At 52.0% G+C, this 16,832-nt stretch overlaps 1 protein-coding gene across 1 annotated transcript in view; it reads left to right on the top strand.

The window, feature by feature from the left end:
* The first annotated feature begins 629 nt into the window (after window positions 1-629).
* Window positions 630-16,832, top strand: part of LOC308580909 (cholesterol 7-desaturase nvd-like) — a 27,686-nt gene continuing 11,483 nt past the window's right edge. The window contains exons 1-2 of the mRNA XM_081183201.1: window positions 630-942; window positions 15,249-15,437. Of these exons, the coding sequence (XP_081039327.1) occupies window positions 645-942; window positions 15,249-15,437 (487 nt within the window). The 5' untranslated portion in view covers window positions 630-644. The remainder of the gene's footprint in view (window positions 943-15,248; window positions 15,438-16,832) is intronic.

Below are 16,832 nucleotides of genomic sequence, written 5' to 3'. Positions count from 1 at the left end.
CGCCAGAGGGGTACCTATTTATCTACTTGCCCTTTGACGTGCTTTCCAACTGCTAGGTTGGCAGGAGCAGGGACCAAGCAACGGGAGCTCACCCTGTCATGGGGATTCGAACCGCCAACCTTCTGTTACTCAAGCCTAAAACCGCCTCTGATCTGAGACTGATCTGGAAGCTGACTTGTGTGCATCCGAGGGTGAAAGGCACATCATCCTTGCCATTGATTCCGTAAGAGCCAGGGAGGGCACTATTTCCACTTATAACATTTGTTTGTTTAAATCTGTATATGGCCCTTCCTCCCCTCCAGATAGGAAATTCCTGCATCGCCAGGGGTTGGGCTAGATGACCCTCGGGTCCCTTCCAAGGCCGACGATCCCAGGAGTGTCTCCCGCAAACTTGCAGAGCCAGATGCCGCCTCCCGGGGAAAGGAGAAGGAGAGGATCGCTGGCTTTTAGGAACTCTCTCTCCTCCAAAGCGCAGACACTCCAAAGGCGCGCAGAGCCCCAGTGGCGCCCCGGGAGGCTGCACCCGGGGGTCAAATTTCCAGCCAAACCCTCTTCGTTGGGCTGGGCTGGGCGGGGTGGGGCTGCCTCCTGCCGGCGCCCATAAGAGGTCCGGGCGCGCAGCCGGGCGCGGCAGGTGGGGCGCGATGGCTCTGCGCGAGTGGCTTCTCTGGGCGCTGCCTTCCGCGGATCCCGGGGCTTGGATCGTGCTGCTCGGGGTGCTGCTGCTCTCGTGGCTGGCGCTGCGCCCTCTGCGGCTCTTGCGCGGCCCGGACGACGTGGGCTACGCGGGCGAAGCCGGGTGCAGCCGCGCAGAGGCGGCCAGGCGAGCGCGCAGGAGCCGGCGGATCGGGCAGCTGCCGCCCGTCTACCCCAACGGCTGGTTCCGCCTGTTGGATTCGGCGCAGCTGGCCCGCGGAGAGGTGCGCAACGTGGCTGCGCTGGGTAAGTGGGGTTCCGGAGCATGGGCAGATTGCGGAGTGGGCAGCTTGGAAGTGGAGCCATGCCGAGCGCGCACCGGAATCAGCTGCGCGTAAAAGCGCGCACCGGAATCCTGCTGCCAAGCGCTCTTGGCAAGCCCTGCCAGGCGCCGGCCTCGGGATTCCACCCCCTGGAAAGGAATCCAGGGTGTCCCCACGAGGGTCGGTCGTAGCTTTGTCTCTGAAAGGTGGCTCGCTAGCTGCGGGGAACTCTTTCTGCCTTCCTTTCCGCGGAGACGCTTTCCATGACGCGACAGTCTCTGCTGCGAGTCAGGAATGGCACCTATAAAATCCCAGAATGATTGACAGGGAAGGGAGCCCGGGGTCATCTAGTCCAGCCCCCTGCAAGGCAGGAATCTCAGCTCAAGAATCTCTGGCAACTTCTGTTGAAGATAAAAAACAAAACACTCCAATTACACCCAGAAAAGACCGCAGTCAATAGAATCTTCTGAGACAACTGCGAGAATATATACTAAGGGAAGCACATTTTGCAAAATGCTTTTTATTCCTGCATTGCAAGGGATTCGGCTAGATGACCCTCTGGTGTGTGAATGTGGCAACTTGAATGCTCGAAATCTTAAATCAGGGGTAGGCAAACTCAGGCCCAGGGCCGGATCCGGCCCAATTGCCTTCTCAATCCAGCCCACGGATGGTCCAGGAATCAGTGTGTTTTTTATGAGTAGAATGTGTCCTTTTATTTAAAATGCATCTCTAGGTTATTTGTGGGGCATAGGAATTTGTTCACCCCTCCCCCAAATATAGTTCAGCCCCCACAAGGTCTGAGGGACAGTGGACCGGCCCACGGCTGAAAAAGGTTGCTGACCCCTGTCTTAAATTCTGCTCTCCCTCTGCAAAGGTGGGCAACCAAGATGGCCCAGGGTCTGGAAACCAAGCCTTGGGAGGGAGCTGGGTCTGTTTAACCTGCCAAAGAGGAGAGGAGACAGGATAGCCATCTTCAAATATCTCAAGGGCTGTCCCATGGAAGATGGCGCAAGATTGTTTCCTCCTGCTCTGGAGGGTTGGACTCGAACCCATGGCTTCAAGTTACAAGGAAGAAGATTCCGACTAAACATCAGGAAGAGCTTTCTGATAGTAAGAGGTGTTCACCAGTGGAACCCTCTCCCTCTGGAGTTTGCAGACTCTCCTTCCTTGGAGGTTTTTAAGCGGAGGTTGGAGGGTCATCTGTCAGGGATGCTTTAGCTGAGTTTATTCCTGCATTGCAGAGGGTTGGACTAGATGACCCTTGGTGTCCCTTCCAATTTTACATTTCTATGACTTTCCCTTTCTTCTTCTCCTCGCTGCCAGCACTTTGCAGATGTATTTGGCAGAAAAGACAAAATCAGTGGGTGCTGACAGGCAGCGCTCAGAGGCCAACAATTTTTCTTAAAAAATGCACATCCCCATTCAGTTTTTGTCCTCTGAACTGCAGGTTTTGGTACCCTCCTGCAACTGAAACCATTTCGAACAATCCTGTCTACACAGGAAACTCGAATCTGGTCTCAGGCTGTTTGAGGAACTTCTCATTGGCTCCCAGCCCAAAAGAGCTGCCCTGTTTGTTTTAAAGAGTTAGATTAGAGGGGGGAACGTAGAGGGCAGGAGGGTGATGGCAGCGGCTGGGAGGGGTGTCACTGCCCCTGCCCCTCCCTGCGAAGCTCTGCCCAAACCCCATCGCCAGTACTAGAAATTCCCCAGGTGGAAGGCATGTTTTGCGACCGGCGCAGGTCCGATTGCGACCATGTGGAGACCTTTGGATGCTAGGCTGGCGGCTGACATCTCCATCTTGCTGGGCCCTCCAGCTTTCTTAAGCAGTGAAGCAGAAGAGCTTTATTCACTGCATTCATATCCCACCTTTTTCTCCAAAGAGTACATAGTTAGTAATAGTAATTTATTATTTGTACCCCGCCCACCTGGCTGGGTTTCCCCAGCCACTCTGGGCGGCTTCCAACAAAGATTAAAAATACATTAAAATATCACATATTAAAAACTTCCCTGCACTTCAGATGTCTTCTAAAAGTCTGGTAGTTGTTCTCTTTGACATCTGGTGGGAGGGGGTTCCACAGGGCGGGCGTCACTACCAAGAAGGCCCTCTGCCTGGTTCCCTGTAGCCTCACTTCTCGCAATGAGGGAACCGCCAGAAGGCCCTCGGCGCTGGATCTCAGTGTCCAGGCTGAACGATGGGGGTGGAGACGCTCCTTCAGGTATACTGGACCGAGGCCATTTAGGGCTTTCAAGGTCAGCACCAACACTTTGAATTGTGCTCAGAAACGTGCTGGGAGCCAATGTAGGTCTTTCAGGACCGGTGTTATATGGTCTCGGTGGCCACTCCCAGTCACCCCCCCCCTCAATTAATACCTACAACGACCCTGTGAGGTAGGTGAAGAGGCTTCGACTGACTCCAAGGTCACTCAGTGAGTTTCAGAATGGAGTGGAGGAATTTGAACCCCAATCTCACAGTTCCTCATCCAACACTCTAACCACTACACCCCACTGCCTTCCTAGAGTCCTTCTGCTACAGGGCAGCTCTATAAATTCAGTAGGTAAATAAATATAGGCAAAGCAAAGTGACCTGAAATATTCTCCTTGAAGCATGAATTTGTTTTATTCCAGATTGTTTTATTTGACATTTAAATGTGTTGTCAGCTGCTTGGAGATTTTTTCTTTAAAATATAAAACAGTATAGAAATGCAATGAATAACAATACCAATAATAATAATATATTTCACCTCAAAAAAAGGCACCTGGATATTCTGTTGTGGCTATCGCAACCTAGGTTTAAGGTGCTATTTAAGCTTATATATCTGAGTTTCCAACACTGGAAATGCATAATAATAATAATAATAATAATAATAATAATAATAATAAATTTCATTGGTGGGAAAAAATGATGCCTAGGTACTCTGTTGTGGCAACCGCAATCTAGGTTTAAGGTGCCATTTGGCGATCAGCTTCTAAGTCTGAATTTCTAGCACTGCCCATCGCCGAACCACCACATTTTTTTACAATTTGCGTACCACAGTGTTCAAAACTCCCATTGTCCTAGGCGCATTTTGCGACAGGGACTTTCATTAGCGTGGGCAGTCTATGAGCTCTGGGCGCAGTGCTGCGCCTAAGATTTCAGATTAAAACTGCAGAGTGGAAGGAAAGGGGGACCATTTTCTGCCTCCCCACTTCCAGCTACTCTCTGAAGATTAAGAGATCCTCTTAAAAAGATTAAGGGATGTGGGCAGGGGAAGGATTAGGCCATGCGACAAATGAACACAATATTTTAGCTGCAGTTCATTCATTTTCAGCTTTGTATTAAAATTATATTTCACTGACGCACCCATAGCTTAGGTTTAAGGTGCCATTCAGCTCCTAGCTTTCACACCTCAGTTTCTAACGCTGGCGTACAGGGTGGCAAAACCTGGGTGCCCCTTGCCGTCTCCTGGCACCCACTGCCAACTCCTTTCTCTGCCTGACTTGGAGCAGCCCACCCAGAAGCCGGGCAATTTTCTTTCCCCACTTCTTCTCTTCATTGCTCCTTGTTTTAGAAACTCGCAATGCTGTTTGCCTACACAGAGCTCCGCGCCTTCTTCATCCAACTGGTGGCCTTGGAGATGCTGAGGAAACTCAAACCTTGCCAAGTCTCGTTGTCAGAGCTTCTTTCGTCGGCTCACCCACGATTGCCGGCGATACACCCTTTAATCAAACCAGGAACAAAGCGAGCCGTTTGCCTTTTGTAGCGAGTTACTTGGCGAGTTGTTTGCAATAACCGGGTTGCGGTGTTGCCAGAAGGCTTTATGGCCTCAATATCCATTTGGCCAGTCACAAAAGGGTGTGTGTTTTTGTGTGCCTACTGCAAAGCTGAGCAAGCCTTCAGAAAACAGCTATTTGACTTTCTGAAGACATCTGAAGGCTGCCCTGTACAGGGAAGGTTTTCATGGTCGATGTTTTATTGTGTTTTAAATATTTTGTTGGGTGCCGCCCAGAGTGGCTGGGGCAACCCAGTGAGACGGGAAGCATATAAATAAGATAATAATAGTTCAAATTCTTTTTTTGCGAACCATCAGCTCTTAGAAGTGGTATTTTTTTTACCTATTTACTGATCACATATTCTACCTCGGTAAGTCCTAAAAAACAGACCCAGTAAGGTAGACCACATATTGCAGCCAGAAGTAGACATTGTTAGAAACTGAGATACATAAGCTAATTGCCAAATTCCTGCATTGCAGGGGGTTGGGCTAGATGACCTTTGGGTCCCTTCCAACTCTACGATAATTGCACCTTAAACCTGGCTTGTGATCCCCACCACAAAATGTGTAGGCACCTCTCTCCTTTTTTTGCAGTGACATTTCTTAATCTTATCATTCAGTTCATTTCTATCCTGCTTTATGTTTTAAAGGAAAAAATTCCAACACGTTCAAACATCCAATCCATCAAGCTCCTTGGGAAATATTTCAGATCCTTCTTGAAGGGATATTTTGCTTTCCTCACCTTTATGGGCCGACTTAATTTAGGAAGGCAGTGAGGTGTAGTGGCTGGAGCAGGGGTAGGCAAACTAAGGCCCGGGGGCCGGATCTGGCCCAATCGCCTTCTAAATCGGGCCTGAGGACGGTCCGGGAATCAGCGTGTTTTTACATGAGTAGAACGTTTCCTTTTATTTAAAATGCATCTCTGGGTTATTTGTGGGGCATAGGAATTCGTTCATTATTTTTTTCCAAAATATAGTCCGGCCCCCCACATGGTCTGAGGGACAGTGGACCGGCCCCCTGCTGAAAAAGTTTGCTGACCCCTGGGCTAGAGGGTCGGACCAGAACCTGAGAGATCCGGGCTGAAGTCCCCACTCAGTCATGAAACTGACAGGGTGACGTTGGAGTGGGTCGCTGCCTTTTAGCCCGCCCCACAGGGCTGTTTGTAGGGCTCAACTAAGCAGTGAAGTGAACCATGTACCCTTGGAGAAAAAGGGTGGGATATAAATGTCATAAACAAGCTCTTTTGTTTATCTGCTTAAGAAAGCTGGAGGGAGCAGCCAGGTAAGATGTCAGTCGCCAACCTGGCACCCAGAAATCTCCACACGGGGATGTGTTCCTTAGGGAATCTCGCCTCAGCAAGGAAGATCAAGTTTCCCTCTAGCCCAGCTCTCGGTTGGATGTGTGCAAAAGCTTCTCATACAATCAAAAGGATAAGGACCATGGAATAAGTCCAACCCCCTGCAAAGCACGAATCTTTTGCCTAAGTCTGGACTCGAACCCACGACCCTGGCATTCAGAGCCTCGTGTTCTACTGATGGAGCTATCTCGGTGTCCCACTTTCTTCCAGGCCTTTTCAAGCAAAGATGAGTTTGGCGGGTCTCTGGCGCTCTCCGTATTGTATTCCGTGTAATTGCAGAATTGGAAGGGACTTCGAGGGTCCTCTAGTCCCGCATTTCCCAACCTTGGGCCTCCAGCTGTTTTTGGACTACAACTCCCATAATCCTCAGCTAGCAAGACCAGTGGTCAGAGATGATGGGAATTGTAGTTCGAAAACAGCTGGAGGCCCAAGGTTGGGAAACACTGCTCTAGTCTAACCCCCTTCGAGGCAGGAATGTGCCGCTGTCCTCTACAGGGATCGAACCTGCAACCTTGGCAGACTCTTTTTTTGCTGCCTTCTTCACGGAGCGGCCAGCTCCTGGCTTCCTCACCCCAGCGGAGGCATTCCTAAAGGATTCAAAGCGAACCTTTCTCCAGTTCCCCAGCCAGTGCGGCAGAGCCGGAAAAACGAGTTGTGGAAGTGTGCGGCATGTCAAAGGCAAGACCTCGCTGCCTTGTTCGGCTTTGCAATCAAAGAATTGTTGATCTGGAAGGGGTCCCAGGGTCATCTAGTCCAGCCCGCTTGAGGCAGGACTTTTTTGCCCAATGAGGGGCTCGAACCCATGACTGAGAAGAGCCCATCGCAATAAGGAAGAAAGCGTGGGCATTTAGGGGCTGCGGCCGAAAGCAGATTCAAATTAACTTCATTAAGGTGTTACCCAGAAATGTTGACTTGCCTCCAAATTGATGTTCTAGTTGTGCGCTGGCCTGGGGACATGGTGTGCTGCCCCACCAACGGGGTAAACCAGGGTGACATGCCGACACCCCAGCAGCCAACCTTGTCTGATGACGGACTCCAGACGGATGCCAAGGTTTTGTTCTCGTTTTATGCCACTCCCAGACTCAGCAATCAACACTTGAACTGGGAGCTAATGTGAAAGAAAGGGTGAGAGTTTATCTAAGGCCGCAGGTGGAACGTGGGTTAAAGCACAGAGCCTAGGACTTGCCAATCAGGTCGGCGGTTCGAATCCCCGCGATGGGGTGAGCTCCCGTTGTTCGGTCCCTGCTCCTGCCAACCTAGCAGTTCGAAAGCACATCAAAGTGCAAGTAGATAAATAGGTACCCCTCCAGCGGGAAGGTAAACGGCGTTTCCGTGCGCTGCTCTGGTTCGCCAGAAGCGGCTTAGTCATGCTGGCCACATGACCCGGAAGCTGTACGCCTGCTCCCTCGGCCAGTAAAGCGAGATGAGAGCCGCAACCCCAGAGTCGGCCACGACTGGACCTGATGGTCAGGGGTCCCTTTACCCTTTACCTTTAAGGCCGCAGGTTCAATCCCTGTAAAGGATAGCTGCATCTTCCTGCATTGCAGGGCGTGGCCTGGATGACTCTCAGATCCCTTCCAAGCCTGCTGTTTTCATAGAACCCTAGAATGGTCAAGATGGAAGGGACCTCTCCGGTCATCTAGTCTAACCCCTGTGACACAGGACTCCCCTCCCCGGTGGGTCTCGAACCCACAACCCGGAGATTAAAAGTCTCCACCCAAGTCCAAGCGAATCCAAGCTTCCGGGCAGGAGGTTTCCATTGCTTGGTGCAGGCTTCAGAAGGCAACATCCAGCCTGCAAGGCCCACAGCAAAGAGGCTTCATCCTTGCATTTCTGACCCACGTGGGTTTGAGTCCCTTGTTGGGCTGAAGATTCCTGCATTGGGCTAGACCAGGCATAGGCAAACTCTGGACCGCCAGATGTTTTGGAACTACAATTCCCATCATCCCTAGCTAACAAGGCCAATGGTCAGGGATGATAGGAACTGTAGTCTCAAAACATCTGGAGGGCTAGATGACCCGCAGGGTCCCTTCCAACTCGACAGCTCTAGGACTCTCGAAAAGCAGCCGCCTTTTGCATCAAGCATTTCTGCTTTGGACTGAGTGAGATGTTAAAAAAAAGAAAGAAAACGGGGCGATCTGTCCTAGAAGAACCCTGGGGAAAAGGTCGCTGGAGTGCCCCCGGCCTTGTTGCTGCTTGCGGAGGGGACACCACCGCAGGCGGGACTTTGGGCCACCCCGAAACATCAGTCCGCCACTGCCCAGACTGAGTTTCCGGCTGCCCCACCCCAGCGGAGGCATTCTCAACGGCTTTTGCTTGACCCTTCCTCCAGTCCCTCACTCCGTGCGGCAGAGCCAGAAAAGCAGGTTGGCAAAGTGAGCCGCGTGCCAAAGGCAGACCGCCTCCCCCTCCGCCCTGCTCAGCCTTGGAACCGTCAAGTTGGAAGGGCCCCCCAGGGTCATCTAGACCAACCCCTGGCAAGACAGGTATCTTCTGCCCAACGCGGGACTCGAACCCACAACCCTGAGATTCAGCGACTCCTGCTCTTCCGACTGAACTATTTCATAGAATTCTATAATTATCAAGTTGGGAGCGACCTCCAGAGTCATCTAGTCTAACCCCCTGCAAGGCAAGAATCTTCTGCCCCATATGGGACCCGATTATTCTTTCTTCTGTCTTTCCCAGGAACATATTCACGTCCGGAGAGCTTCCTAACTGGATCATTTCTGAGAGAATTTAAGCGCTCTTCGGCAGAGCGGCCAACTTACCATGTTGCTCTGCCTTGGCAGTTTCAGTGCTGCCTACTCTCAAAACTTTGGGATTGTCAGAAAAGACACCACCAAAAATGAATCAATTTGAGTCAGACTACTCCAGTGGGGTCAGTTAGACCCAGGTTGTTTTTTTAAGCAATGTGGGTTTGAGTCCCACATTGGGCAAAAGATTCCTGGCTTGCAGGGGGTTGGACTAGATGACCCTCGGGATCCCCTCCAACTCGAAAATTCTGGGATTCTGTGAGTAAGATGTGGCACGAGGTCTGTGCAGCAGGAAAAGAGGCTCTCCCTGGGTGCTGATAAGCCCTTCTGGCTCCTTTGCTTGCCCCCCATGGATGAGGCTGGGCCGAGGGCAGTGGCTTCAGGTGGAAAAACTTCCCCCGGCTGACCTTGAGAAATGTGTTTCCTGCAGTCCAGTTTAGCAGGCCCTTCTGCTCCCAGCCAGATCTTCACACTGCTTGTAAATCCAGCACAAGCTCCAAGTGTCCCTATTCCCCAGGGACACCCCTGATTTAGAGAAGTCATCCCGGTTTCTAATTTGATCCCGGAATGTTCCGCTTTTTCTTCGGACGTCCCTATTTTCACTGGAAAAATGTTGGGGGGTACGGAGTTATCCAACTCCCAAATCGTTTGAAGGTACAGCCGTACCTTGGCTTTCAAACAGCTTAATTCTTGAACGTTTTGGTTCCCGAATGCCGCAAACCCAGAAGTGACTGTTCCGGTTTGTGAACTATTTTTGGAAGCCAAACGTCCGACTGGGCTTCCATGGCTTCCGATTGGCCTGCAGGAGTTTCTTGCAGCCAATCAGAAGCTGCACTTTGGTTTCTGAACGTTTTGGAAGTCGAACGGACTTCCGGAACAGATTCAGTTCAACTTCCAAGGTACGACTGTATGGGGAAGTTTTTAAAATGCTTAATGTTTTATTATGTTTTTATATATGTTGGAAGCTGCTCAGAGTGGCCGGGGCAACCCAGTAAGATATGTGGTGTATTAATACGTAGTAAAATTATCATTATGGACTAGGACGTCCCGATTTTCATTGGAGAAATGTTGGAGGGTATGAGATATATAACAGTGGTTTTCAACCAGTATGCCATGGCACCCTGGGGTGCCTTGAAGGATGGTGAGGGGTGCTGTGGGCAACCCTAGCCTCTGTCCCTCTTTCCTTCCCTCCCTCCTCTGATGCCCTCTCGCTTCTCGTCCTCCCAAAGGCTTGCACAACTGTATGTTGCAGCAGCCCTGGCTACAAGCTCCGCAGGCGAATGGTGCTTCTGGGGCTGGTCAGGGGGTACTGGGTACCAGGAGCTGAGGCGGCCTCAGAGTAAGCAAGCAAGCGGGTGAGGGAGCCCCGCCAGCCAGTCCGCCAGCCCCCGCTCTTGGGAATGGACAGACAAGTGGGAGGCCGGGCAGGCAGGCTCTGCGCTGGCCTTCCTTGTGCCTGCTGTGTACAACGCCTGCCTGGCATCTGAGTGCCCAGTGCTGAAGGAGAGCCGTTGTGCCATGCAGGCCTGGCAATGCCTGCTGCTGCCGCCCAAGGTGCCGGCCTCACGTTCTTCTTTGGCCTGTCTCCGTTGGGCCACTAAGGCTGGTGGCACCCTCTTTCCAGGCTCCTGTGGGGCAGTGTGAGGAGGCACCTCTCTCTGGGGCAGGGGGGCAGCTCAGAGACCGAGGGCGGCAGCAGCGGCTGCCAAGGAAAGGGGAGAGGAGGGGAGGCTGAGGGAATGCTTCACAAGGGAGGGTGTTCGAAAAGGGGTGAGGGGCTGCCGGCTCTGCAAGCAAGGGGGTGGCATAACTGGGCTCCTGAGCCCCACAGGGCTGCAGCAGAAAGAATGTAGTTGGTTAAGGGAGCTGTGGACTCAAAAATAATTCCGGAGACACCGTTGAGGCCAAAGAAGAAGGAGGAGGACTCAGAAAGGTGGAAAACCTCTGGCATGTAATCATTGAATTGGGAGGGACCCTGAGGGATGCCAAGTTGAATAAAATATTGGGGGGGGGGCAGGCCCACATGATGCAGTGCCCACATTGATCACATGATGCAGTGCACAACAACAACAACAACAACAACAACAACAACAACAACAACAACAACAACAACAACAACATATTTATATCCCCCGCCCATCTGGCTACGTTTCCCCAGCCACTCTGGGCGGCTTCCAACAGAACACTAAAATAACCTATTAAACATTAAAAGCTTCCCTAAACAGGGCTACCTTCAGATGTCTTCTAAAAGTTTGGTAGTTGTTTATCTCTTTGACATCTGGTGGGAGGGCGTTCCACAGGGCGGGTGCCACCACCAAGAAGGCCCTCTGCCTGGTTCCCTGTAACCTCACTTCTTGAAGTGAGGGAACCGCCAGAAGGCCCTCGGCGCTGGACCTCAGTGTCCGGGCTGGACGATGGGGGTGGAGACGGTCCTTCAGGTATACTGGGCCAAGGCCATTTAGGGCTTTAAAGGTCAGCACCAACAAGCATCAGTCAGGCTTTCCAAATATGGATGTTTGTTCTGTTTCAGCGGTAAACAGCGGGTTTTCCAAGAGAAAGTGGAAACATACACAAACACTGTTTGAATGGCAATGCTTATCAACTTGGGGGGGGGCAGCCCCCTAAAATATCTGATTGTGGGGGCCAAAGCATAATTGGCTCCTATGTTGAGGGTCAGCTAGTCTAAGCCCCTGCTACGCAGGAAGAGGCAGCTGCCCAATACGGGGATCAAACCTGCAACTTTGGTGTTCTCAGCAACCACACTCTAACCAACCGAGCTCTCCAGCATTGTAGAAGCCCAGGGGGTCATCTAGTCCCAAACCTGCAATGCACAACAGATGGCGCTCTGGGGAAGTTTTACTAATTTTACAATTAAATTTACAATATCGGATTATTATTATTATTATTTAAAGCTGAATTCTGCAGCTCGTACCCAAAGTCATTTCTGCGCTCTGGAGAAGCTATGCGTCTCTGCATGACTGTGGGTTCCCGAGGCATCGGGCAGCTACTCTTGCTGTTTTTGAGCCGTTTGATTGGATTTTTATGCCGTATGAAGCATAGCAGTAACAGACTGTTAGAACTGTGGAGTTAGAAGGGACCTAAGGGATCTGCAGGGATGCAGGTGGCACTGTGGGTTAAACCACAGAGACTAGGACTTGCCAATCAGAAGGTCGGCAGTTCGAGTCCCCGCGACGGGGTGAGCTCCCGTTGCTCAGTCCCTGCTTCTGCCCACCTAGCAGTTCGAAAGCACGTCAAAGTGCAAGTAGATAAATAGGTACCGCTCCAGCGGGAAGGTAAACGGTGTTTCCGTGCGCTTCTCTGGGTCACCAGAAGCGGCTTAGTCCTGCTGGCCACATGACCCGGAAGCTGTATGCTGGGTCCCTCGGCCAGCAAAGCGAGATGAGCGCCGCAGCCCCAGAATCGGCCACGACTGGACCTAATGGTCAGGGGTCCCTTTACCTTTACCTTTAGCTTTACCTTTAAGGGTCATCTAGCCCACCCCCTCAAATGCAGGAATCTTTTGCCTTGAATCCACGACCCTGAGATTAAGAGCCTTATGCTCAGCTGGTGAGCGTGTGTTTCTGATAACGCCAAGGTTGCAGGTTTGATCCCCGTATGGGACAGCTGCGTATTCCCACACTGCAGGGTTTGGGTCCCTTCCAACCATTCCATGAGCCTATATCTAGACATGGAGCATAGCAGACTTTGCTTTTCGTTCCCTGCTTCTCCGCTGTGTGAACAGGATGGGCTCCGTTTGGCCCCACCCAGACTCACTCCTCTTCTCAGAGCTGGATAAAACTTGTGTCGGTTCGAGTCCTACCCTCCAGAGCAGGAGAAAACAAGCCGCCTTTTGCTCTAGGGAATATTCTCCAACCGTGAAGCTGCGTCTTATCATACGCCTGGTGTCACACAAGCAAAGTGGACGCGAGATTTTTCCACGCCTCGTTTTTGCAACAGCCTCTCTTTTGTTTAAATCGGGCATTTGCCCAAATTACGGCTTTAGGCTGAAATCCTGTTTTCTTCATTCCGGGACTCTTCTCCTTAAGTCACCCCTTTCAAACAGCTTTCCTTTCCCACCATAGAGCTGGAAGGGACCTCAAGGGTCATCTAGTCCAACCCCTGCAATTCAGGAAGCTCAATTAAGCATCCATGACAGCTGGCCATCCGACCTCTGCTTAGAAACCTCCAAGGAAGGAGCAGCGGCGTAGCGTGGGTTGTCAGCACCCGGGGCAAGGCAAGTAATTTGCGCCCCCTAACCCGGGGCAAGGCAAGTAATTTTCGCCCCCTAACCCGTGGCAAGGCAAGTAATTTGCGCCCCCTAACCCGGGGCAAGGCAAGTAATTTGTGCCCCCTAACCCGGGGCAAGGCAAGTAATTTGCGCCCCCTAACCCGGGGCAAGGCAAGTAATTTGCGCCCCCTAACCCCTAACCTGCCGCCGCTGCCAGCTTCTTCTTGCTGCTGCCTGGGCTGGGGTATTTACGGTAAGGTAGCCACAGCGGCGGCGGGTCCGTGTCAGGTGATCTGAGGCGAGTTGCCGCTGGCGCTGCCACCCAAACGACGCCGCTTGAGGAGGAGGGCAGAGAGGCGAGGAAAATGCAACATGGCCCAGCAGCTGCAGCAGCAGCGGCGGCGGTGGCGGCGGCGGGGCTGTGAGGAGGGGCTGCCTGGCGCACCCTCCGCGGTCCTGACGCGCGGGGACCGTCGCCAGCGCTGAGAGCCGCTGCCAGCTCGTTGGTTCCGCGAGACATGGGGCTTTGCTACAGCCTGCGCCCGAGGCTCTTTGGCGACTCCGGAGGCGGCGAGTGCGCCCCCCCCGATGCTGCGCCCGGTGCGGCCGGCCCCCCCTGCACCCCCACGCTACGCCACTGGGAAGGAGAGAGGTCACTCTGCCCTTCCTGGCAGAAAACTCTCCCTGATGTTTAGCCAGAATCTCCTTCCTTTCAACTTGAATCAATTTGTTTGGGTCCTTCCCTTCAGAGCAGGAGAAAACAAGCTTGTTCCATCTTCCATGTGACAGCCCTTGAGATATTTGAAGATGCCGATCTTATCTCCTCTTTTTGAGGATAAACTTACCCAACTCCCTCCTAAGGCTTGGTTTCCAGACCCTCGATCATCTGGGTCGCCCTCCTCTGCACATCTTCCAGCTTGTCAACGTCCTTCTTAAATTGTGGTGCCCAAAACTGGACACAGTATTCCAGCTTTGGTCTGACGAAGGCAGAATAGAGTGGGATTATGACTTCCCTGGATCTGGACACTAGACTTCTGTGGATGCAGCCTAGAAAAGCGTTAGTTTGTTGTTGTTGTTTTGCTGCCGCATCACACTGTTGACTCATGATAAGCTTGTGGTCCATTGATGCTCCTAGACCCCTTTCACATGAGCCACCAAAACAGAGGACAGAGCTTGAGTGCAACTTCAGCAACAAAGAGTGAACATGAACATGAAATTTATTACGGTCAGAGACCAGTTTGAGAAACACAAATGGTACTACAATCCCAGTAGCAAAACAAACATTTAAAACAATATACAACAATGGATTTTAAGTTTAAAAGTGCAATAGGCATATAAACACATAAAAACTTTAAAATAGACTGCCTTAGAGAAATGACCCAAAGTCACCCGTGAATCTGGGTTTGGGAATTTTCTTAACAAACTAGATTGAATCGGGGGATGGTCTGTGCCTACAGATCTGTGCGCAGAATCTGGCGACAATCCGGGTCGCCTTGTGGTCTTTGCCTAACAGGAGAAGATCGAATTTTTGCTTTACCGGGAGATCAGCAAGCCTCACCAGCAGGGGGTCAATGGTTTCTCTACGTGCCTCATCATAAAAGGGACATCTAAAAAATATGTGTTCAGGGCAAATGGACAGGCGCAAATTCTCTGGTCATATGGGACTTCTTAAAAGGATCCTTCCAAGACCTGCGAGGGCAGAGCCGAGCTTCTGGCAAGCGTGAAAGCCCTTCTTGCATTTTTGGACACAAGAAAAAAGAGATATGTTGCCGGTGCAGCTATATCTCTCTCGATTTCTACAATTTTGTAGTTGGGGCACTTTATTCAGTCCTGTTGTCTCTTGGTGTCTATAATTCTTTGCCTAACCATTGCTTTTGATGAAGAGTGAAGAAATCATTTTCACTTCTTGGGGGCTTTTAAGCAGAGGTTGGATGGCATCCAGTGGACTTTTTGAAATGTCTGGGGATACGACAGCCCAATTTTCCTATTAAATTGGTAAAAATGTCATTTTTACCCCCTCCCCAACTTTGCCCAACTTTTGTGTCTGAATTTTCACTTTATGAAATATGGCAACCTTACATCTAGGTATTCTCTTTGGGCGTTCCCCACTCAGTTGAGAATCAAATCCTTCGTCCTGGCTGAGAGAAGAGCCAGCCTTAGCTCCCTGGGCCTCATCCTGCCTTCTCTCTTTGCCTCTGGCAGGGGAGCAGTTTGCCGTCTTCCGGAACTCGGATGGGAAAGTTTTTGTGGTGGATGCCTATTGCCCTCACCTGGGCGCCAACCTGGGTGTCGGAGGCCAGGTGGTGGGCAGCTGCATTGAGTGCCCGTTCCACGGCTGGCAGTTCGATGGAGAGAGCGGCAAGTGTGTCAGGATCCCGTACGCCGAGAAAGGTGAGACCCCTTTGGCCAGCTCATTGAACCCTGAACGTGTTCCGCACCTGGGGCCTGGAAGACAGGGGGCGGCTCGGCACTTTGGGGGCCAAGGGGGGCAGCCCTCACAGGGGTGGCGCAAGGTCATGTGGGCACAGACAAAGCAGAAATCCCTGAAGATAAGCAAGGTAAAGGTAAAGGGACCCCTGACCATTAGGTCCAGTAGTGACCGACTCTGGGGTTGCGGCGCTCATCTCGCTTTACTGGCCGAGGGAGCCCGCGTCCAGCTTCCGGGTCATGTGGCCAGCATGACTAAGCCACTTTTGGCGAACCAGAGCAGCGCACGGAAATGCCGTTTACCTTCCCGCCAGAACGGTACCTATTTATCTACTTGCACTTTGACGTGCTTTTGAACTGCTAGGTTGGCAGGAGCTGGGACCGAGCAACGGAAGCTCACCCCGTCACGTGGATTTGAACCGCCGACCTTCTGATCGGCAAGTCCTAGGCTCTGTGGTTTAACCCACAGCGCCACCCGCGTTCCTGAAGATAAGCAAAGGTTCTGTTAAAACCAGGAATGGGAGGCAATTAAATGACTCCCCCAAAATCCCAAGTCCCCACCACAGCCTCAAACTAAGGCCAGGACAATGACCTTTGACACAGGCACCATATTACACAACAGCAAAGAGGCTCAGAAAAGCAGTCTATAAAATTGTGGCAATAAGCAGATAACATGAATTGTACTGTTTCCCCTGAGTATCCAACATAGAATCAAATAATCACCCAAATTCAATGGTTTGATGGATTTCCTTGGTTCCTATGGCTAATGACTCCTCTGGAAGAGGGGAATCTTGGGGTCCCCCTGCTTCCATAACCCCTTAAGCATAAGGTCACACACTCCTTGCCCCTCCATAAGGTGGGAATGTAGCCTCACAATAGGAGGCAGGAGGCGATCGAGGGCAGAACAAACCCCAGACAGAAATCCTTCGGGATGGTGGATCGAACCCTGATACTTTCAGAGGAGAATTGTGGGGAAAGCCTTGCAGCTAGGGCGATGTGCAAACACTTTTATTGTTCTTGGGAAGCAGGCAGGGGCGGAGGAAGGGGGTGCGGGGGGTGCGGGCTACCCCGGGGGTGACAAAATGCCAGGCGGCACTCACTGTGGGGCCTGCTGCGTGCCTGAGCCACAGGCTCTGTGCTGCCCAAACAGTCCGCCCGCTGCCTGCCCCCCAGCTGTAGGGCGGCTGAATGGGAGGAGGCAGGCAGTGGTGTCGCAAGGTGGGGGCAGGGCGGGGTGCGCTCCAGGTTCCATGTCTGGGAGGGTGACAAGGTGGTACTCTGTGGGGTGCTTGCCCTGCTGCCCTGGCCCGGGCACAGGGCGCGAGCAGGGCCTTCCAGAGCCAGGCAGAGGCCCAGCCA

This window comes from Podarcis bocagei (assembly GCF_964188305.1).
Source record: "Podarcis bocagei genome assembly, chromosome: 2".
Classification (NCBI taxonomy): Eukaryota; Metazoa; Chordata; class Lepidosauria; order Squamata; family Lacertidae; genus Podarcis; species Podarcis bocagei.
This window is presented reverse-complemented; position numbering and strand designations above follow the sequence as displayed.